This window comes from Podarcis raffonei, chromosome 8 (assembly GCF_027172205.1).
Source record: "Podarcis raffonei isolate rPodRaf1 chromosome 8, rPodRaf1.pri, whole genome shotgun sequence".
Taxonomy (NCBI): domain Eukaryota; kingdom Metazoa; phylum Chordata; class Lepidosauria; order Squamata; family Lacertidae; genus Podarcis; species Podarcis raffonei.
This window is the reverse complement of record NC_070609.1, coordinates 5,824,734-5,848,835: the sequence shown is the minus strand read 5'-3', so window position 1 is coordinate 5,848,835 and position 24,102 is coordinate 5,824,734. Positions and strand designations below refer to the sequence as shown.

Below are 24,102 nucleotides of genomic sequence, written 5' to 3'. Positions count from 1 at the left end.
GAACTTTACAAAACCCACACATACATAAACAGGAACCAAAACGGAGCCTGATAAAACAGCAATATAAAAGCACAGAAAATGAATAAAACAGAAAATCAGAGGACTCAAAAACATGTAAAATGGGGGCTTTTCTTATGGGGCAGGGAAATCCTGGGCATATACCGTATTTTTCGCTCTATAAGACGCACCAGACCACAAGACGCACCTAGTTTTTGGAGGAGGAAAACAAGAAAAAAAATATTCTGAATCTCAGAAGCCAGAACAGCAAGAGGGATCACTGCGCAGCGAAAGCATTAATCCCTCTTGCTGTTCTGGCTTCTGGGATAGCTGCGCAGCCTGCATTCGCTCCATAAGACACACACACATTTCCCCTTACTTTTTAGGAGGGAAAAAGTGAGTCTTATAGAGCAAAAAATACGGTAAATATACCCTCTGCTTCCTGCTCTTGAACCAGTTACTGATGCAGGAAAGGATCTTATCTGTTATGCCATCATTAGAAAGGAAAAAGTCCATATCTTGCCCCTCCCTTCCCTGAGTTCTTGGTTGCTTCCAGAACTCCTGAATGTTCAGGTAGAATACTTGCCAGCTGGAAATCCCTGGCTTTTAAACCAGCCACTCCTGGCTATTCTTCCATTTTCACTTTTTTTCTTTCTTTTTGGCAGGTACATGACCTCTGTGACAATTTCTGCCACCGCTACATCACTTGCCTCAAGGGGAAGATGCCCATTGACTTGGTCATCGACGACAGAGACGGGGGCTCGAAATCCGACCTTGAAGATTTTGGCGGCTCCTGCGCCAGCCTCTCTGATCAGGTAGGACACCTGCGGGGCAGGAGCAGGGTAGCAAGCCCTGGCTGCAGCCGAACCGTTTACCTGCTGCAATCAAAAATAGATTTTAAGAAAAAGGAGGCACGTTTTCAAGGAGTTTTCTGCCGACCCGGAAATTTGCAAATGTGCGTGTCTGAATGTTGTGCTTGTGATCAGCGGCATCAACTATAATGCAAAGTCAACTATATTGCAAAATATTTTATAGGAAAAGTGGAGTGATGTGAGGATCTCCCAGTGCCATTTCCATGCACAACTCTACCTTGATGCAAAGCATCATTTGTGAGTTTGGGATGCTTACCTGCAATAGCTCAGGGGTTAAAAGTGCTGAAGGTTCAATCTCTAGCATCTTCAGGTGGGACTGAGAGGTGTGAGAATGTTCAGGGTGACAAGAGAAGATATATTGATTATTAATATCCTTCTAACTTGTGCTATGTGATGGCCTGGGATTCGGACTCGGATGCTGAACCTGAGGAATCCCAGCCTGCACAGGATTCCCCGCCTCCAGAACCAGCTGAGCCAGGGCTGGGGCTTGAGCCTGAAGGGTCCTCACCTGTGCTGGATCCTCAGGTGCAGGCACCAGCTGAGTCTGCTCTGGCTCCTGAGGTGATGGAGGACCCATTGCCAGCAGGTGCTCCACTCTCAGCCCCGTCAGGGGAAGATGAGGTTGCCTCTGGGTCCGGTAACCCTCCAGCCTCTTCTGGGCTGCAGAGGCTCAGGGCAGAGAGGCGGAGGGAGCTAAGTTCCCGCAGGAGGAGTGCTCGCCTCCAGGCCAGGAGAGGCGAGTCACCTGTGGACTGGGGCCGCCTATGCCTCAGGGCAGATAAAAGCCAGCCAGCCCCAGTCCCAAGTTGCGGGAGCAACATTGTTGGTAGCCAGTGTGCTGGTCCTGGGGGGGGGGTTACCGTGAGGCGTGGTCAGAGTCCGGTCCTGGGTCGAGGGTCTAGAGTCTGTACACCAAGGGCGAAGCGGGGTCCAAAGCAAGAAGCCGGGCATGGTCGGGAACTCCAGAAAAACGGGTCTGGGTGCTGGCAGAAACAGGTTTCCAACGACGTTGCTCCCACAACCTGGGACTGGGCTGACTGGCCTTTATCTCCTCTGGGGCCTAGGGCAGTCCCGGCCCACAGGTGACTCGCCTCTCCTGACCTTAAGGCGAGCACTCCTCTGAGAGAACTTAGTTCCCCCCGCCTCTCTGCCCTGTGCCTCTGCAGCTCAGGAGAGGCTGGAGGGTTACTGGACACAGAGGCCGCCTCACCTTCCCCTGATAGGGCTGGGAGAGGAGCACTTGCAGGCAATGGGTCCTCAATCACCTCTGGAGCTAGAGTGGATTCAGCTGGTGTCTGCTCCTGAGGATCCGGCACAGGTGAGGGCCCTTCAGGTTCAAGCCCCTGCCCTGGCTCAGCCGGCCCTGGAGGCGGGGACTCCTGTGCAGGCTGGGATTCCTCCGGTTCAGCCTCTGAATCAGATTCCCAAGCCATCACAGCCGGTTTCTGCCTGCATCCTGTCCTGCCGAAGCTCCTGACCTCACCCGACTCCCTGCCTTGGACCCAGCTTCAGCTTTGACGGACTGCCTCCATACTGCAACCTCGACCTCGAACTGGACTCAGACCTTGCCTCACGGTTAGCCCACGGGACCAGCACATGCTAGCAAGTTCCTTTACTTAGCAGAGTTTACATTCCCCTTTTTACACGCACAGCAGATAGCTGGTTGCAGGCTTGTGTAAGCCTCTCACATTACCTGTCTCAGATTGTATTGTATGTTCCTGGTAAGTTCCCTTGAATCTCTCTTAAAAGAATAAAGACGCCACAATCTTATTCAAAGTCAATAAAAGAAGTTTACTTACATCAGTTCACAGTTGGATCCCTGAAGGCAGACTTAGTTACAAATATGTACATGTTGATCTACCCCATATTGGGGGATAATCCCAGAACTTCTGCTAGCTGAGAGCTAGCAGAGCAGTCCTAGCTAGAAGCTAGTCAAACGAAGAAGGAAGTAAAAAAGAGAGAGGTGTGCTGCATGACTCGTCCATTTGTTACCTGGACAGGTTAGGTCACGCCCACTTTCTATCACATGCAAAAGGAAGGATGCTCCAGTCCAGGAGGAACAGGAAGTTTCAACTGGCTGGACCAAACATCCCCTTGCATGTCCACTCTAGGAAGACAAGGAATGCTGTATTTGACTGCTCCCAGTGGATTACATCCCAAAAGATGGACCCTTATCTGGAACCATGGAAAGCCACCGCTAGCCAGTGTAGGCAATAATGTGCTACATGGACCAATGGTCAGACTCGCAATACAGCAAATTCCTATTTTCCCAATAGCCAATGTGCAATTGGGGTAACAGCAGGATTTTCCAGATCGTTATTTCACATTGCAATTTGGGGTGCTAGAGTTGTTGTGCTAGTTAAAGAGGATAGTGATCTGGCTTAATGCTACATACTTCATTTATTTCCTTTTTTATTTTACAGTGGCACATAGCTCTTTTTCTCCTGTGGAAACAATAATTAGTTATTTATTACCATTAGCTGCACCACCTTTTTGTGATGAAATTTTAAGCCCGTGTTCGTCGTTTTCTCTGCTCTCTTGACATGCTGGAATTCTGTTCTTCCCATCCCTGAAAAGGGCAGGTTGAAACAATCACTTTAATAAATAAGTAATCCATCATGTGACCTTGTGTTTTCTTACCATTTCTGACCGACTTGCTTGGGTCAGCTTTCTTTATGCTGGGCAAGAGTTATAAGAAATCTTGTCTGGCCTGACTGCGCTCCCCTTTTTCTTTCTGAGAGTTAATGGCAACTTTTCAGAACCCAGTTGTTGTATTGGGGGCATAACATTTGCTGCTGCAATGATGTGATCCCACCCTCTTCAGTTTAGGAAATGATAACCGCAGATATTTCTTGTACAGCTGTTTCTTCCAAACATATTGAGTTCAGAACAGTCCCTTCTAGTCTTAAATCCTGCTCTTATACGGGGCCTGCTATTTTGTGCGTGAAAGTGTGGCAATCCTTACCTAACCTGCTTTCTCTGCTGGGAGACCTGGCATATATGCCCAATCTACTGCTTCAGTCTGTTACAAGTGCTACCTAATAATCACTCTGCTTTTGTAAGAAACTACAACTAATCCAGAATATAGCGGCCAGATTGTTGACTGGGAGCAGCTGCCAGGACCATATAACACCGGTCCTAAATGATCTACATTGACTGCCAGTATGTTTCTGAGCACAACTTAAAAGTTTGATGCTGATCTTGAAAGCCCTAAATGGCCTTGGCCCAGTACAGTCAAACCTCGGTTCTTGAACAGCTCTGTTTTTGAACATTTCGGCTCCCAAACGCTGAAAACCCAGAAGTAAATGCTCCAGTTTTTGAATGTTTTTTAGAATCTGAACATTCCGAAGCTCTTGCAACCAATCAGAAGCCACGCCTTGGTTGTCGAACGGTCTTCCGGAACGGATTACATTCAACAACTGAGATTTGACTGTATACCTGAAGGAGTGTCTCCATCCCCATCTTTCAGCCTGGACACTGAGGTCCAGCTCCGAGGGCCTTCTGGCGATTCCCTCCCTGCGAGAAGTGAGGTTACAGGGAACCAGACAGAGGGCCTTCTCGGTGGTGGCGCCCGCCCTGTGGAACGCCCTCACATCAAGGAAATAAACAACTATCTGACTTTTAGAAGACATCTGAAGGCAGCCCTGTTTAGGGAAATTTTTAAGGTTTGATGTTCTGTTGTGTTATTTATATTTTGCTGGAAGCTGCCTAGAGTGGCTGGGGCAACCTAGTCAGATGAGAGGCAAATAAATAATAAAATCATTATTCTTATAGGCGGGGCCAAAGCAAATGTGGGGGGTGCCCACGCCCTCCCTGTTTTCATCTCCACCCAACAGGCTGCCGGACTAGGGAAGATCTCACTTTCGCCACAGATCTGAAGTGACCACTTGCAGAGAGACGACCCTTGAAATCAGGCCATACTGAATTAGGCAAGGGTCTCCATCTTGCCCACAGACCACCGATGACTCCCCAGTGTTTAGGACAATGGGACTGTTCACAGCCCTAGCTGGATTTTTGAGGGTGCGAACCTTTTGCCTGCAAGTGCGTGTTTTGCCGTGCGGCGATACTTTTTGCCGAGGCAGACGGAGGCGCAGAAATAACACTTGGATATCCTCAGGCTACCCGACGTCTCACATAAAGCATTTTGAAATATAGCTGACTTTGGGAGCCCTCCCTGCACCCCGCACCCCCTGTCCTGTCTCCTAACAGGTTTAGCCGGCTTCTGCTTGCTTCAAAAAGCCCTTTGATGGGCAGGGAGAAAGGAATGGTGTGTTTGCATCCTACAAAATCAAGCTTATCTCTCAAGCCGCTTTCCGCTCTTTTTGTTGTTGTTGTTGTTGTTGTTGTTGTTGTTGTTGTTGCTGTTGTTGTTTAGTCATTTAGTCGTGTCCGACTCTTCGTGACCCCCTGGACCAGAGCATGCCAGGCACTCCTGTCTTCCACTGCCTCCCGCAGTTTGGTCAAACTCATGCTGGTAGCTTCGAGAACACTGTCCCACCATCTCGTCCTCTGCCGTCCCCTTCTCCTTGTGCCCTCCACCTTTCCCAACATCAGGGTCTTTTCCAGGGAGTCTTCTCTTCTCATGAGGTGGCCAAAGTCTTGGAGCCTCAGCTTCAGGATCTGTCCTTCCAGTGAGCACTCAGGGCTGATTTCCCTAAGAATGGAGAGGTTTGATCTTCTTGCAGTCCATGGGACTCTCAAGAATCTCCTCCAGCACCATAATTCAAAAGCATCCATTCTTCGGCGATCAGCCTTCTTTATGGTCCAGCTCTCACTTCCATACATCCACTCTTTTTGGTCTACCTTAATTTGGGGGGGGGGGAGTGATTAATAATGGTGTAAAATAAATATAACCCCTTCTCTCCCAGCCCGTATGGCCACTCTCGCCCCTTCCCCTGCAAGGGAAGGGGGGGAAGGGGGAACCTAGCTCTCCTTGCAACATTCATGAGTTTGAAAGAAAAGGGTCGTACATTTGGAAAATAATTACCCCTGACAGTTAGCTGGTAATGAAGGAGACGTGGTCGCCTCTTGCACTGCCCCTGATCTCTCCCCTCCCTGCTCCGTCAACTTTTTCATTTTTTCCCAAGCCCCGCTAATGCAGTCAACACATTCATTTGCCTATAGCAACTTCCTTGCATTTTTAATGTGCCCTGGGGCTATCGGGCTGGAAGCTTCGCAGAGTGGAGGGGTTTATTTTTGTGGGGGGGTTGGCGCAAGGAGACGGAGGGGGGAGGAGGAGGCTAATTCTAGCAACATCTGCAGCCCGGCATCTGAGGAACGACCCCTTTCTTAGCCGTTCATCTCCTCTTCCACACTGAACATGAAGGGGAAAGAAAGTCCGTTTTGGATGGAGACCAGGCTTCTCCCATCTCCAGCGACTGCCTAAGGGGGCCTGTAAGCGAGGCCTGGTGGCCTGCCCCTGTTTTTCCACCCCACGCCCCGCTTTATCGCAGGTACACTGCGCCTCTACATGGAGGTTCTGAATAATAATAATAATAATAATAATAATAATAATAATAATAATAATAATAATACAGTGGTACCTCGGGTTACCTACGCTTCAGGTTACATACGCTTCAGGTTACAGACTCTGCTAACCCAGAAATAGCGCTTCAGGTTAAGAACTTTGCTTCAGGATGAGAACAGAAATTGTGCTCTGGCGGCGCAGGAGCAGCAGGAGGCCCCATTAGCTAAAGTGGCGCTTCAGGTTAAGAACAGTTTCAGGTTAAGTATGGACCTCCGGAACGAATTAAGTACTTAACCCGAGGTACCACGGTAATAATAATAATAAATTTTATTTATACCCCACCCTCCCCAGCCAGAGCCGGGCTCAGGGCGGCTAACACCAATAAAATCACAGTAAAAACATAATAGGGAAAAATGGGGGGAGGGACAATTTAAAATACAGGTTAAAATGCAATTTAAAATGCATTAGCTATTGCATTCGAGGGCTTTCAATATGTGCCTAACCTCCCCCTTATTTTTTTTAAAAAACAAGTCATCTGAATTTCCCATTTTTACCCTTTGACACTGAAGGTGTCTATATTTAGACCCGCCCTGTTCTCCCAAATGTAAGTTGCTAGGGCTAATTTTAATACTGCTTTTTTTTTTTCACCTGCATAAAGGGCAGGTAAGAAGTGCACTTTGGGTGGGCCTACATGGCATGTAATGTTTGTCTGGCTTTTACCCAGGGCCAAGCCTTGACTGGGGCAGGCCCTGCCCTGTGGAACTCCTTGCCAATAGAAGTTTGGCAGGAGCCACCCCTACCCCTTTTTAATGCCTTCTAAAAACAGTATTATCATAGAATCATAGAGTTGGAAGAGACCACAAGGGCCATCGAGTCCAACCCCCTGCCAAGCAGGAAACACCATCAGAGCACTCCTGACATATGGTTGTCAAGCCTCTGCTTAAAGACCTCCAAAGAAGGAGACTCCACCACACTCCTTGGCAGCAAATTCCACTGTCAAACAGCTCTTACTGTCAGGAAGTTCTTCCTAATGTTTAGGTGGAATCTTCTTTCCTGCAGTTTGGATCCATTGCTCCGTGTCCGCTTCTCTGGAGCAGCAGAAAACAACCTTTCTCCCTCCTCTATGTGACATCCTTTTATATATTTGAACATGGCTATCATATCACCCCTTAACCTCCTCTTCTCCAGGCTAAACATGCCCAGCTCCCTTAGCCGTTCCTCATAAGGCATCGTTTCCAGGCCTTTGACCATTTTGGTTGCCCTCCTCTGGACACGTTCCAGTTTGTCAGTGTCCTTCTTGAACTGTGGCGCCCAGAACTGGACACAGTATACTCCAGGTGAGGTCTGACCAGAGCAGAATACAGTGGCACTATTACTTCCCTTGATCTAGATGCTATACTCCTATTGATGCAGCCCAGAATTGCATTGGCTTTTTTAGCTGCCGCATCACACTGTTGGCTCATGTCAAGTTTGTGGTCAACCAAGACTCCTAGATCCTTTTCACATGTAGTGCTCTCAAGCCAGGTGTCACCCATCTTGTATTTGTGCCTCTCATTATTATTATTTTTTTGCCCAAGTGCAATACTTTACATTTCTCCCTGCTAAAATTCATCTTGTTTGTTTTGGCCCAGTTCTCCAATCTGTCAAGGTCGTTTTGAAGTGTGATCCTGTCCTCTGGGGTGTTAGCCACCCCTCCCAGTTTGGTGTCATCTGCAAATTTGATCAGGATGCCCTTGAGTCCATCATCCAAGTTGTTGATAAAGATGTTGAATAAGACCGGGCCCAAGACAGAACCCTGTGGCACCCCACTAGTCACTCTTCTCCAGGATGAAGAGGAACCATTGATGAGCACCCTTTGGGTTCGGTCAGTCAGCCAGTTACAAATCCACTGAGTGGTAGCATAGTCAAGACCGCATTTTACCAGCTTCTTTACAAGAAAATCATGGGGCACCTTGTCAAATGCCTTGCTGAAATCAAGGTAGGCTACATCCACTGCGTTCCCTTCATCTACCAGGCTTGTAATTCTGTCAAAAAACGAGATCAGGTTAGTCTGACATGACTTATTTTTCAGAAATCCATGCTGACTATTGGTGATCACAGCATTCCTTTCTAGGTGCTCACAGACTGTTTGCTTAATGATCTGCTCCAGAATCTTCCCTGGTATTGATGTCAGACTGACTGGGCGGTAATTATTTGGGTCCTCTCTTTTCCCCTTTTTGAAAATAGGGACAACATTTGCCCTCCTCCAGTCTGCCGGGACTTCGCCTGTTCTCCAGGAATTCTCAAAGATGACTGCCAGTGGTTCTGAGATCACATCTGCCAGTTCTTTTAATACTCTTGGATGCAGTTCATCTGGCCCTGGAGACTTGAATACATCTAAACTAGCCAAGTATTCTTGTACTATCTCCTTAGTTATTCTGGGCTGTGTTTCCTCTGCTGAATCATTTGCTCCAAATTCTTCAGGTCGGGCATTGTTTTCTTTATCGGAGAAGACTGAGGCAAAGAAGGCATTGAAGAGTTCAGCCCTTTCTATGTCCCCTGTTTGCATTTCACCCTCTTCTCCTCTGAGTGACCCCACTGTTTCTTTGTTCTTCCTTTTGCTACGAACATACCCATAAAAGCCTTTTTTGTTGCTTTTAACCTCTCTAGCAAGCCTGAGTTCATTCTATGCTTTAGCTTTTCTGACTTTGTGTCTACACATGCTGGCTATTTTTTTGAATTCCTCTTTGGTGGTTTCCCCCCTTTTCCATTTTTTGTACACATCCTTTTTTAATCTTAACTCAGTTAAAAGTTCTTTAGATAGCCACCCTGGCTTCTTTAGGCACCTTCCATGTTTCCGTCTCATTGGTATTGCCTGAAGTTGTGCTTTTACTATCTCCCTCTTAACAAACTCCCAGCCATCATGAACTCCCTTTCCTTTTAGTATTACTGTCCATGGGATCTCACCCAGCACTTCCCTAAGTTTTATGAAGTCGGCTTTCTTAAAGTCAAGAAATTGAGTCCTAGTATGCTTGGCTGCTCCTTTCCGCTGTATAGTAAACTTCAGAAGAGCATGATCACTCGCGCCTAATGATCCTTCCACTTCTACCCCACTAACCAGGTCATCAACATTGGTTAGGACCAGATCTAAAATGGCTGTTCCTCTTGTTGCTTCTCCCACTTTCTGGACAATGAAGTTGTCTGCAAGGCCAGTGAGGAATCTGTTTGACCTTATGCTCTTGGCTGAGTTTGACATCCAACAAATATCCGGGTAATCGAAGTCCCCCATTACTACTATCTCCCTTCCTTTTGCATGCTTGGCCATCTGTTCCAGGAAGGCATCATCTATGTCCTCCGTTTGGCTTGGGGATCTATAGTAAACTCCCACAATGAGGTCACTGTTATTCTTCTCTCCCTTAATTTTGACCCAAATGCTCTCACTTTGGCTTTGAGGTTCTAAATCTTGGATCTCTTCACAGGTATACACATCCCTGACATATAACGCCACTCCTCCTCCTTTCTTGTCTGGTCTGTTTCTCTGAAATAGATTGTATCCCTCCATTATTACATTCCAATCGTGGGACTTATCCCACCAGGTTTCAGTGATGCCTATTATGTCATATTTAGTTTGCTGTACCAAGAGCTCAAGCTCATCTTGTTTATTTCCCATGCTTTGTGCATTAGTGTACAGACACTGAAGTCCATTAATCATTCCCCCGTGTCTCTTATTTAAGGATTTTTTCCTCCCACCACTAGGTCTGCATGGTGTTTGCTCCATTTTGTCTATGACATTTGGATGATCATCTTCATCAATTGATAGACTCCTACCTTCAGGAGCACTGTCTCCCTCCCCCACATTAGTCAGTTTAAAGCCCTCCTGATGAGGTTTCTGAGATTTTTGGCAAAAACATTCCTCCCAACCGTTGTGAGGTGCAGCCCATCGCTTGCCAGAAGTCCATCTTCAAGAAACTGCAGTCCGTGATCTAAGAATCCAAACCGTTCCTGTTTACACCATTTGCGAAGCCAGCTGTTCACTTCCACTATTTTTCCCTCTCTCCCTGGGCCATGTCGTTCAACTGGGAGGACAGATGAGATGACAATTTGTGCATTTAATTGCTTCAATTTCCTGCCCAGAGCCTCGTAGTCTCTTTTGATCTTCTGGAGGCTATTGCTTGCAGTGTCATTGGTTCCCACATGAACCAAGAGGAAGGGGTATTTGTCAGTGGGTTTTATGATTCCTTGCAGTCGTTCAGTTACGTCTTGGATCTTCGCCCCGGGGAGACAGCACACTTCCCGAGACATCTTGTCAGGCCCACAGATCACTGCTTCTGTTCCCCTCAGTAGGGAATCCCCTATCACCACTACACGCCTCCTCTTAGGTCTGGTCGGGGTTCTTCCGTGAGCTGTCCGTTCCAAGGTCGCCTGCACATTCCCTGAGGACTGACTTTGCTGCTCGTCTTCATATACCTGATTGACTGTAATGAGGGAGAGATCCTCAAATGGAGTCTGCTCTTCGTCTTCCATGCTAGGGGAGAGGACCTCAAAGCGATTGTGTATTTCTAAACAATCAGAGCGAACCCTGGGCCTCCTACTTCTTTGAGTCACGTTTCTCCATATATCTGGCTCCTGTGTTGGTGAACTAGCCTCCTTCTCAGGGGAGTCCCCTGTCTCCTCCTTGGTGGAGACGGTGTGCTCTGTTGCTTCCAAGAAGAGCTCCAGCTCTCTAATTCTTTGGAGCGTAGCTACACGTTCCTCCAGTTGCTGGACTTTGTCTTCTAAGAGGGCAATCAACATGCAATTGCTGCAGGTAAAGCTGCCTGCAACCTTTGGCAAGATGGCAAACATTGCGCAGGAACTACAGGCGACTGCAGCTGTTCCCTCACCCTCCATCTTGAGAATGTGTCGTTGGGGGTGACTACAGCGGTCCTCCATCATAAAAAGCGTGAAGACAGGACAAATAACTCCCCACCTCAAAAAACCTAGGTCTCCCTCAACAAATGTTTGAGACTAGCTCCCCTAAATCTAAAAGATGGATCAAACTGTGTGCGCCTCTAGGTGTGCGCCGCTGCCCTGCAAGCTCTGATAAGCTCCTCCCACAGCTAATCACCTGCCTCAACAGAAACCCTGCCCCCTCTGACCTTTGCACAGGGAGAGCAGCTAATCAGCCACAAAGAAACACACACACACACACACACACACACACACACACAAGAAAACCCTTTTTGCTCCTTTCAAAACCTGAGATTCTTCGTTTGACATTCTTATTGCAGCACTGTGTGTTCTCTTCTTGTATGAAAGTGTGATTTTTAATACAGTGGTACCTCGGGTTAAGTACTTAATTCGTTCCGGAGGGTCCGTTCTTAACCTGAAACTGTTCTTAACCTGAAGCACCACTTTAGCTAATGGGGCCTCCCGCTGCTGCCGCGTCGCTAGAGCACGATTTCTGTTCTCATCCTGAAGCAAAGTTCTTAACCTGAAGCACTATTTCTGGGTTAGTGGAGTCTGTAACCTGAAGCGTATGTAACCTGAGGTACCACTGTAAATAAAAAAAAATAAAGGTAGTTGCTTTTGCTGCGGCCGTCAGTTCCACGATTGGGCAGGTGGGGGAATGTTAATATCCCAAATAATAATTGTTGAAAATTCAAATCCCACCCCCTTTATAACATGCTTAAGCCTCCGTCCTTAAGATGGGGAGCCAAATCTCAGCCCTGGACTTGACTCTTAAGCGGCTCTCGTGAAATCCGCTTTGGGCAAAAGCTGCTGGGCCTGCACTTAATTAACCGCTAGTGTTGCTACCTTCGCTTCCTAGAGTTTGAAACAGCGACCCCCTGACCCCTCCCTTCCCGTTTATTGTGGTCTACAAGTGTTAGGTTCGCTTTCAAAATCCGCAGCTCCTTAACCCCTTGAACCCCTTAGGCCTCTTGCTTGTGGGGCTCCTGTGATCAGCTCTGCCAGGTTAATCAGGGAGGGCATGAGAAGGCGGGGCGGGGGCGCGGGGGGCCCGGGGCTTTGTTTTAGTCCCCCGGCAAGTCGGGGGGCTGCAATCCGAGCCCCTTCGGTAGCTGCGCGAGAGGCCCGGTGTCCCCCTTTGAACTCTCTTCAATTGGGCAAGGGAAGGGGAGGGGGGGTCAAAATAATTACAGCCCCAGCGGAGGCATTGTGGAAATCCCTGCTAAATCCTGGCCTCCTCCTTAAAGGATTTATGGGGGGGGGGGAAGGCTTGCATGGGAGAAGGAACTGGGAGCTGCGGATAAGGGAATTGCCCCATGGCAGGGATTCCCTGAGCCGCCAGCAGCCTCTGGACAGGCGGAAGTCAAACCGGCGAAGCTGCCACCCTTGCCAGGAAAAACAAATTTCGTAGAATCGTAGCGTTGGAAGGATCATCTAGTCTAACCCGCTGCAATGCAGGAACACGCAGCTGTCCCTTACGAGGATCGAACTTGCAACCTTGGCGTTATCAGCACCAGACTCTAACCAACCGAGCTGTATTTTGTCCGTTCGTGTCTCCTGTCTGCGCAGGGTCAGGGTGGGGAAGAATTTGCCTACTGATTGTCCCTGTTTACAAACACACTAGGGATACCAATAATACCCGCCTACTCTGCAGGGACAGGACGTGGGTGGCGCTGTGGGTTAAACCACAGAACCTAGGACTTGCCGATCAGAAGGTTGGCAGTTCGAATCCCCGCGACGGGGTGAGCTCCCGTTGCTCGGTCCCTGCTCCTGCCAACCTAGCAGTTCGAAAGCACGTCAAAATGCAAGTAGATAAATAGGTACCACTCCAGCAGGAAGGTAAATGGCATTTCCGTGCACTGCTCTGGTTCGCCAGAAGCAACTTAGTCATGCTGGCCACATGGCCTGGAAGCTGTACGCCGGCTCCCTCGGCCAGTAAAGCGAGATGAGCGCCGCAACCCCAGAGTCGGCCACAACTGGACCTAATGGTCAGGGGTCCCTTTACCTTTACCTTGCAGGGATATTGAGGGATTTTTGAGGGGGGCAGATTGGGGGCAGGCAGTTTGGTGCCTTCCAAATCATTGTTGGACTACAGTTCCCATAACGGGGGGGGCACATGGCTAACTTTCCATACTGAGCACCCAAAGTGACTGGGGAACAGGGGTGGTGGAGAGACAGAAACTTTCCCAGAGAACTATTTTTCTCCTCCTTGTCATATGCTCAGGGATGAGGGATGCTTCAAGGTCAATAAAGAATTAATTGCAGGGTGTTCGAATTGGTTTACATGGGCCACCTAAGTTTTCCTAGCTGGGTCTCTGCCACAGGCATCTATTTTGTACGGCCTTTACATTCATCTGCTCTTATTTTCTGTGTTGTGTTTAACTGGTTTTCCACGCCACGCTCATTGCATTTTGTACCTTGCCTTGAGGTATGGGTGGGGAAGGCGATTTAGTTAGCTAATTAGTTTAATTAAGAATACAATATCGATTTGACTCTGGTTGCATGGCCTTTGGGACAGCTGAGGACTTTCAAGGACCGGCTCAGATTTTGCAAAGCTTCTCTTCCAAGCCATTCACGGAACGCCCAAGGAATAAGAATTGTCTTGCAGGTGACAGATGAAGGGTTCTATCTATCATCTATCTATCTATCTATCTATCTATCTATCATCTATCTATCTATCTATCATCTATCTATCTATCATCTATCTATCTCTATCTATCATCTATCTATCTATATCTATCTATCTATCTATCTATCATCTATCTATCTATCATCTATCTATCTATCATCTATCTATCTATCATCTATCTAGCTATCATCTATCTATCTATCTATCTATCATCTATCTATCTATCAATCACCTATCTATCTATCAACTATCTATCTATCATCTATCTATCTCTATCTATCTATATCTATCTATCTATCTATCTATCTATCTATCTATCATCTATCTATCTATCATCTATCATCTATCATCTATCTATCTATATCTATCTATATCTATCTATCTATCTATCATCTATAACTATCTATCTATCATCTATCTATCATCTATCTATCTATCTATCTATCTATCATCTATCATCTATCATCTATCATCTATCATCTATCATCTATCATCTATCATCTATCTATATCTATATCTATCTATCTATCTATCTATCTCTATCTATCATCTATCTATCTATCATCTATCATCTATCATCTATCATCTATCATCTATCTATCTATCTGTCATCTATCTATATCTATATCTATCTATCTATCTCTATCTATCATCTATCTATCTATCATCTATCATCTATCATCTATCATCTATCTATCTATCTGTCATCTATCTATATCTATATCTATCTATCTATCTCTATCTATCATCTATCTATCTATCATCTATCTATCTATCTATCTATATCTATATCTATCTATCTATCTAATCTATCTATCATCTATCTATCTATCTATCTATCTATCTATCTATCATCTATCTATCATCTACCCTTCTGCTGATAACCATTCTTCCTGGGTTGGGGATGAAAGGAAAACATGGATCTGGGTGATCTCCTGGTGCCCACTCACACAGCTAACCTTGCCATGTGTGCTCTCTTGTCCTGTAGAACAACTCTTGGATCCGGGACCACGATGAGACGGGATCCACGCACTCGGGAACACCAGGACCTTCCAGCGGTGGGATCGCGTCGCAGAGTGGCGATAACTCCAGCGAACAAGGTAGGTTTAGCGGATGCTGGAGGGAGGAGAAAGGCTCTGCTTCCGTGGTCCTGGATTTTCTGTGTGGGCTCAAGGGAAGGAGAGCATTGCAGAGAGAGCCTTTTAGGTGGAATTAAGGATCTAAAGGGACGTGGGCGGTGCTGTGGGTTAAACCACAGAGCCTAGAACTAGCCGATCGGAAGGTTGGCGGTTCGAATCCCCACGACGGAGTGAGCTCCTGTTGTTTGGTCCCTGCTCCTGCCAACCTAGCAGTTCCAAAGCACGTCAAAGTGCAAGTAGATAACTAGGTACCACTCTGGCGGGAAGGTAAACGGTCTTTCCGTGCGCTGCTCTGGTTCGCCAGAAGCGGCTTAGTCATGCTGGCCACATGACCAGCTGTACGCCGGCTCCCTCGGCCAATAAAACGAGATGAGCGCCGCAACCCCAGAGTCGGCCACGACTGGACCTAATGGTCAGGGTTCCCTTTACCTTTACCTTAAGGATCTAAAGAAGGTGTGAAATGTGATGTCTTTGACCAACAGCACTAATACAGCGAAGAAAGAATTTAAGGGAACAATTGTAGAAAAAGAAAAGACATCCACCTCAAATAAAAATATTTGACACGGGCCAACGAAATAGGGAAGCTCAAGAAAAATAACTAGCAGTGGTCCACGTATAACAAAATACAGTGGTACCTTGGTTTTCAAACATAATCCATTCTGGAAGACCATTCGAGTTCTGAAACGTTCAAAAACCAAAAACTCAGTATGGAAGCCTCAATACAGAAACTGAATATGGAAAACTCAATACGGAAGGTGTGTGGTATGTTTGACTTCCGAGGCAAGTTCGAAAACCGAAGCATTTACTTCTGGGTTTACAGCATTCGAAAACCGAAATGTTCGTCAACGGAGATGTTCGAAAACCGAGGTACCACTGTACCAACAATGAACCAGGTAACCTGACAATAAACTATTGTTACATGGCAACGAAAGTTCAGAAACTGAGTTCCGGGGTCTTCCAGATGTTTTGGACTATAACTCTCATCAGATGCAGCTTAATTCATTTGCCTTCAGTCTGGGAAGAGTGGTACTGCAGAAGGACTTAACCGAAGGCAAGCAAAGTCAGCGCTGAGTGAGGGCAGTGCTTCCTGAATCTCCTAATCTCTCCAAAACCTCTGTAGCCAGCAATGCTTTTCGCAGCAGACTTGCTTGCAGACAGTGCTCCTCTTCCTAATTTCTGCTTTCGTATTAAGTCAGCCATCTACGCCACAGCCCTCTGTGTCAGACCATAATTTATGAGACGGGTCTTGCAAAATAATAATAATGAGGGACGGAGGCTGAGGCAAAGAAAATGGTGGCTCGGCTGAGCCCCCCTCGTAAGATTATAACTCTGTAAAATCGTGATCCCTTAGCACAAGAGCAATGACACACTGGAGTACCGTATTTTTCGCTCTATAAGACGCACCAGACCATAAGACACACCTAGTTTTTGGAGGAGGAAAACAAGAAAAAAAATATTCTGAATCTCAGAAGCCAGAACAACAAGAAGCGAAAGCAGCGATCCCTCTTGCTGTTCTGGCTCCTGGGATAGCCGCACAGCCTGCATTCGCTCCATAAGACGCACACACGTCCCCTTACTTTTTAGGATGGAAAAAGTGAGTCTTATAGAGCAAAAAATACGGTAATTTGTACATTGCAACTGCAAACTTTCACCCAGCGATGAGATGCTTCTGGGACTACGATGCTGGTTATGATGAAGCGAGGGGGGCCAGTCGAGTCTAGAATAAAGGGACGTACTTGTCTTGTTTTTCTACAATGTATGCAGCTGCTTGCAGAGCAAAGAGGTCCTTACAGAGTTTTCCATCTCAATTTAAGCAATGTATTATGTGGGAAAGTCAGTAAAGGTTGGAGAGGAAGGCGGAGCAAAGCGGGAAATGTGAGCACATCCAGTTACTTGCACTTCTTTTGGGGACCCCAGTTGTAGGATCAAAGGCTCTCGGAAAATGAGAAGATAGGGCACATAAGAGAAACTAGGCTTGGCATAGTGGTCTCTACCAGAGACAAGGTGGGGGGTATACCTTTGGGTTCCTAACATACCCCAGCTTACCTGCATACCCTTAAATTGTGCCAAGCAGTGCTGGATTTAGAGCGCTGTGGTTGGTTCCCCTGCACAGGGCACTGAGCCAACAGGGTTCAAAATTGAGAAGATCCGTGATTGAGAAGATCCATTTGTGGGCAGCAAATGTTGGCCTCGCTCAGGGTGCCAGACTCCCAAAGATTTCCAGAGTTTGCTCCTGGAGCCAAGGCCATCCAAACCTAGCGCAGAAATTATCAGCAGCGCTTCAGGAATTTGAGTTCTGTGAACTGAACGATGTAATCTGTATCTTATCGGCCAATGTATTTGATCGGGACGCAATTATTCTTTGGATTCGACAGTCCTTTGAATTTTGCGATGTGTGATTCTCGGACGAAAGAAATGTCTCATTTAGAATAAAACGGATTTCAAAGGGCATGCCTTCAGATGAGGTGTGTTCAGAAACGCTCATTTTGCGATAGAGCAAGTATTTGAATAAGTAAATGAAAAGAAGTATTTAAGGATGAATTTTCACGCTGATTTTTTTTTTAAAAAAACCAAACCACCCCATAGGCAACTGTAAGAGCAGGACAGGCTTATGAACAAAAATGTGTGAAACCAGATCTCTCCATTGCAAGAAATTATGGTCAATACAGTGGTAAAGGTAAAGGGACCCCTGACCATTAGGTCCAGTCGTGGCCGACTCTGGGGTTGTGACGCTCATCTCGCTTTATTGGCCGAGGGAGCCGGCGTACAGCTTCCGGGTCATGTGGCCAGCATGACTAAGCCGCTTCTGGCGAACCAGAGCAGCGCACGGAAACGCTGTTTACCTTCCCGCCGGAGTGGCACCCATTTATCTACTTGCACTTTGACGTGCTTTTGAACTGCTAGGTTGGCAGGAGCAGGGACCGAGCAATGGAAGCTCACCCCGTCGTGGGCATTCGAACCGCCGACCTTCTGATCAGCAAGTCCTAGGCTCTGTGGTTTAACCCACAGTGCCACCCGCGTCCCACTCTGGTTAAGTACTTAATTTGTTCCGGAGGTCCGTTCTTAACCTGAAACTGTTCTTAACCTGAAGCACCACTTTAGCTAATGGGGCCGCCTGCTGCCGCTGGAGCACAGTTTCTGTTCTCATCCTGAAGAAAAGTTCTTAACCCGAGGTACTATTTCTGGGTTAGCGGAGTCTGTAACCTGAAGTGTATGTAACCTGAAGCGTATGTAACCCGAGATACCACTGTATGGTCAAACCTGTGCTAAGGTGGGCTGTTTTATTGGGGGAAGGATACAAACTGGCTTGTGTTGTGCTCTCTCATCCATATTCTGGAGCGTTGCCATAGAGGCACCCCTGTGTACCAACGTTATGCTTTCCCTCCCCGTGCCCTAAGCCAGGAAGGAGATGGATCCTGGCCTCCCATCTGCGTTTTGCAATCCCCACGCATGTGCAGAGAGGGCGGGAGCCCACTTACAACACCTGCGAGCGTGTTCTGCAGAAAGCCGGGGATCACAGTTATGCTAATTAGAGTGTGAGCGTTTACACACACACACACACACACGGGCCTCTGCATTCCAGCAGTCGCCATCTGTTGAGCAAATACCCTGAGAATGGGGGCATCCAACTGAAGAAAGGGAAAGCAAAGGCAAGAGGAGGGGGGGTGCTGGCAGCCCTCGAAGCTGGGGGGTTGCCCTGGGAGTCACTGCGGCGGAGCTGCAAGCCGCCCCGTGGAACCTCCTCCTCCCCAGACCTTGCAGAGCGCAGAAGTCAGCCTCCAATGGGGGGGTTGCAAGGGGGGAGCGGGCGAGGGGGAGACGAGGAGGACCAGAGTGGGAGGAGGGGTAGATTGCCCTGGGAAAATCAACATCCATGTTTTAGAGGCGATGGGGTGAGCGAGGCCTCCTAGGAGAAGGAGGGAGATTTAGCGGACTGACTTCCCGGCCCCCTCCCCACAAAATGGCCTGTCTCATCATAATAATAATAATAATTTATTATTTATACCCCGCCCATCTGGCTGGGTATCCCCAGCCACTCTGGGCGGCTTCCAACAAAGTATTAAAATACAATAACCTATTAAACATGAAAAGCTTCCCTAAACAGGGCTGCCTTCAGATGTCTTCTAAAAGTTTGGTAGTTGTTTATCCCTTTGACATCTGGTGGGAGGGCGTTCCACAGGGCGGGTGCCACCACCGAGAAGGCCCTCTGCCTGGTTCCCTGTAGCTTTGCTTCTCTCAGCAAGGGAAGCGGCAGAAGGCCCTCGGCGGTGGACCTCAGGGTCCGGGCAGAACGGACACTGCCTCCATCCTGGTCCTTGCCTGCTGGTAAAAGAGGAGTGTTAGAAGGCCTGGCATGCAGGGCTTTTAAGGGACAAAGAGTTAACATTTTTGTCCGCTACCCCCTCCCTCCCTTTCGCACAGTGCCCTTCAGGAAAGTTAGTCATCAGCCCAGTTGCTAATCCCTTGCAAATCAGCAAGGAGTGGTGAAATTGGCTGGACCAGTTTTTGAGATGCTTCTGGCCTAGAGAGTTTGGCTTCCTTTGACTGCTTGGAGAGCTTGGGAGCAAATAGGGTGATGGTGAATGTGAAATAAGCTCTACCCCATGGGTAGGCAAACTAAGGCCCAGGGGCCAGATGTGGCCCAATCACCTTCTCAATCTGGCCTGCGGATAGTCCAGGAATCGGCGTGTTTTTACATGAGTAGAATGTGTCCTTTTATTTCAAATGTGTCTCTGGGTTATTTGTGGGGCCTGCCTGGTGTTTTTACATGAGTAGAATGTGTCCTTTTATTTAAAATGCATCTCTGGGTTATTTGGGGGGCATAGGAATTTGTTCATTCTCCCCCCAAAATATAGTCCGGCCCCCCACGAGGTCTGAGCGACAGTGGACCGGCCCCCTGCTGAAAAAGTTTGCTGACCCCTACTCTACTCAACCTCTCTCCTTCTGTGGCACAAGCCGGCTACATCAGTTCTTCCAGGCAGGAAAAGTTCAAAACAACCATTTAATTTTTAATTTTTAAACCCAGATTAAAACACCCATCCACATTCATCGTACCTAGATAGGCTTGCCTATCTAGCAGGTGCTAGGAAGGTTTCGGTGAAGGTTCCTGCTTGAGATCAATTGGCAGGGACTTCCTAAGTGTGGGTGGGGGTTAGCCTAGACCAGGGGTCTGCAACCCGCGGCTCCGGAGCCGCATGTGGCTCTTTTACATCTTTGCCGCGGCTCCGGGGCGGATACTAGCGAGGGGAGGAGGCGCATTGGGCCCCACTGTGGCAGGCGCTGTACTGGCTGTGACGTCGCATGGGGGGTGCGTGCGTTAGTCACGCACCGTCCCGACGTCACCTTCCCACCCGCCTGCCCGCTACATTGTAAGGGGCATGTACGCTGGTCACTGCATTGAAAGGGGGCATGTACGCTGGTCACTCTTTTGAAGGGGAGTGAAGAACACACACACACAAAAAGGTAACTTGTTAATTTAACGTTTATTTCTATGAGGAGGAGTAATTCTGAGGGGTCAAACAAAGAAATAATTTTAAAAAGTGACAAAAAAGTTATTTTTATAATGACGAGTTTTGTGGCTCCCAGTCTTTTTTTCCTTCGGAAACGGGTCCAAGTGGCTCTTTTTGTCTTAAAGGTTGCAGACCCCTGGCCTAGACTAACTTTGAAGGCACCGCCCATTGAGACCATCACCAGCTGAAAGCCACCCCCTTTTTTGACTCAGTTCCCCACCCTGCTCTTCTAACCACTAAGCATTAGTGCTAGTCCTGCCCAGAGCAGACCCACTGAAATGAACAAGTCTGAGCTTGGGCCATTCATTGCAATGGGTCTACTTTGAGCACAGCTTGGTTGGAGACAGCCCCGTATTCTCTTTGTCCGACCGGACATCCATAAACCTGTCTGCTGGCCTCCAGAGACAGGCCTGGTTACTCAGGGCAGGAACAGAAAATAGCCGGCCCTCTGTGTGTGTGTGTGTGTGACCTCTCCTCTCATTCCAAGCTGAATAGTGACGTTCCAAGGGTCAAGGGGTCGGCGCCTAAATGGGAAGGGGAGGGGAAGCTTGCTTTTTGCAAAGCGAAATGCAACAGCGAGGGTGGTTTTTCTTGCTGCCCACCAGCAGCTTGATCAGCCGACATTTTTGCCCGACATTCCATTCCTTCTCTGGTTCAATCGGCTTCCCTGGCTGCACATGGGACGTTGCAGGGGGACAGATGCATGCAACAAAAGCCACACACAAACACCAGCCCCAGCTTAAGTAGCAATGGGGTTAATAATAATAATAATAATAATAATAATAATAATAATAATATGCCACCTTTCGCCAGAAAACTGCAGCATGCAAGACCAATTTCACAACATAACATCTATGTAACATCCAATTCAAAATAATTATACAAATGCTATTATTTTAAGGAATGCATAAAAAGGTAAAGGGACCTCTGACCGTTAGGTCCAGTCATGGACGACTCTGGGGTTGCGGCGCTCATCTCGCTTTACTGGCCGAGGGAGCCGGCGTACAGCTTCCAGGTCATGTGGTCAGCATGACTAAGCCGCTTCTGGCGAACCAGAGCAGCGCACGGAAACACCGTTTACCTTCCCGCCGGAGCGGTACCTATTTATCTACTTGCACTTTGACGTGCTTTTGAACTGCTAGGTTGGCAGGAGCAGGGACTGAGCTACCGAACCCTCCCCCCGTTGTAGGGATTCAAACCACCAACCTTCTGATCAGCAAGCCCTAGGCTCAGTGGTTTAACCCACAGCGCCACCCGCATCCCAAGGAATGCGTAATGAAACACAAATTCTCATAAAAGCAACAGCATAAATAGACGAGAAAATAAGCAGCAGGGTATCTAAACTACAAAGACAGCCCACAGATGCAGAATCTTTTGTCAAAGGTAGCTCTTGATCCTGACTACCTATAGAAAACAACAGAGTCTCCCAGCTCTCACCTGAGGGCTTTCCTTCCCTTTCCCAGTCTCTCACCCTAGGTGAGCTTCTCTTCTCTTCTCTGCTTCTCTCTCAGGGCACTTAGCACTTAAAAGTTCCTGTGCATTAACCCAACTCTTTACTGTGTACACCTCTGAAGCACATTTGAAGCACACTGTGCTACTGAGTACTGAATAAAGGGCTTGGTAAATTTAGGAAAGGGACGCTGGTGGTGCTGTGGGTTAAACCAGAGAGCCTAGGGCTTGCCGATCAGAAGGTCGGTGGTTCGAATCCCCGCGACAGGGTGAGCTCCCGTTGCTCGGTCCCTGCTCCTGCCAACCTTGCAGTTAGAAAGCACGTCAAAGTGCAAGTAGATAAATAGGTACCGCTCCGGTGGGAAGGTAAACGGTGTTTCTCTGGTTCGCCAGAAGCGGCTTAGTCATGCTGGCCACATGACCCGGAAGCTGTACGCTGGCTCCCTCAGCCAGTAAAGCGAGATGAGCGCCGCAACCCCAGAGTCGACCACGACTGGACCTAATGGTCAGGGGTCCCTTTACCTTTACCTAAATTTAGGAACCGTTTTGCAACTCAGAGGTGTGTTCCTCTGGATTCCATGGGACTTACCCCCAGGTGTGTACTAGCGTTGCAGCCTTGATTGCATTGTGTGTGCAAATACGACCCGCGCATCCATGTATGCGCTTGTGCCAATGTATATACGATGAAAAGGAAGAGTGCGGGAGTGAAATTGACTAGACCGGAAGCGCCTCAATATCTGGTCTAGACAATTTCTGCACTCCGCTGATTTGCAAGCGATTGGCACCTTGACAGATAAACTAACTTTTCTGAAGGGCTGCTGTGAGGAAGAGAGTGAGAGTTAGTGGGCCAGTCTGGGCCGCCCCACCCATGAGGCAAGGTGAGGCAACTGCCTCGGGCGGCAAGTCCACTGGAGCAGCAGATTCTGGTGTCAATCTTTCTTCTCCCCACGCACCTTGTTCCTATGCGGAGCTTCCCTGCCCCCTTCTTCCTTGGCAGGGACGGGGGCACCACTTTGGGGTTCCTCTCGGGTGTATTGGGCTGGCCCTGGGACCTGGGTTTTACCTCCTACTCCCTTCTCCACACCAGACTCTTGCATCCAGGTTGGGGACAGATGTGAGATCAGGTAGCATCTCTCAGTGGGGTTGGTTTGGGCCTAGCACAGGGGTCAGCAAATGTTTTCAGAAGGGGGCCGGTCCACTGTCTCTCAGACAGTGGGGGGCCGGACTATATTTTTTTGGGGGGGGGAGTGAACGAATTCCTATGCCCCACAAATAACCCAGAGATGCATTTTAAATAAAAGGACACATTCTACTCATGTAAAAACATGCTGATTCCTGGACAGTCCGCGGGCCGGATTGAGAAGGCGATTGGGCCGGATCTGGCCCCCGGGCCTTAGTTTGCCTCCCCATGGCCTGGTGGCTTCCAGGTGCCAACTCTTAGAGTAGGGGAATAAATTCAGACCCTACAAGTGTCCCTATTTTCCAGGGACGCCCCTGATTTAGAGAAGCCATCGTGGGTTCTGAATCAATCCCGGAATGTCCTGCTTTTCCTTTGGATTTCCCTATTTCCACTGGAGAAATGTTGGAGGGTATGGAGTTATCCTGTACAGGAAAGGGTTTTTTTATGTTATTTTTAATTATTTTTTAAATGTTTTAATGTCTGTTGAAAGCTGCCCAGAATGGCTGGGGCAACCCAATCAGATGTGTGGGGTATAAATAGTAAAATTATCATTATGGAATGGGACGTCCCTATTTTCATCAGAGAAATGTTGGGGGTATGTAAAATAGGGATGAGGGGAGAAATTAGAGGGATTTTCCTCTGAGATCAGGCTCCTTTATCCTATTATAAATAATAATTATAGCAATGTGTTTACACAACTAGGTTAGGCTGGGCCCCTGTGGTGCTAAAGGTACTTTGGATAAGGAAACTCTGGATGATCTGGGACGGCCTAGGCTAAAGTCCTACCTCTTTCCACATCCAGTTCCACTGAAAAGCTGCCATTTCTAAGCCTCAGTTTTCCCTATCTGTGAAATGGGGGGATACTGCAGCAAGGACACATGAGAGAGCTACGTTTTTATCTTAGGACTGCAACCTTTCACTAATAGGTTA

At 47.9% G+C, this 24,102-nt stretch overlaps 1 protein-coding gene across 5 annotated transcripts in view; it reads left to right on the top strand.

Annotated features, from left to right (window-relative positions):
* The window catches only part of MEIS3 (Meis homeobox 3), an 87,967-nt gene that overhangs the window by 30,515 nt on the left and 33,350 nt on the right, over positions 1-24,102 (top strand). For all 5 annotated transcript variants that reach the window (XM_053397764.1, XM_053397761.1, XM_053397765.1 and 2 more), the window contains 2 exons: positions 663-812; positions 14,883-14,994. In XM_053397764.1, the coding sequence (XP_053253739.1) occupies positions 663-812; positions 14,883-14,994 (262 nt within the window). The remainder of the gene's footprint in view (positions 1-662; positions 813-14,882; positions 14,995-24,102) is intronic.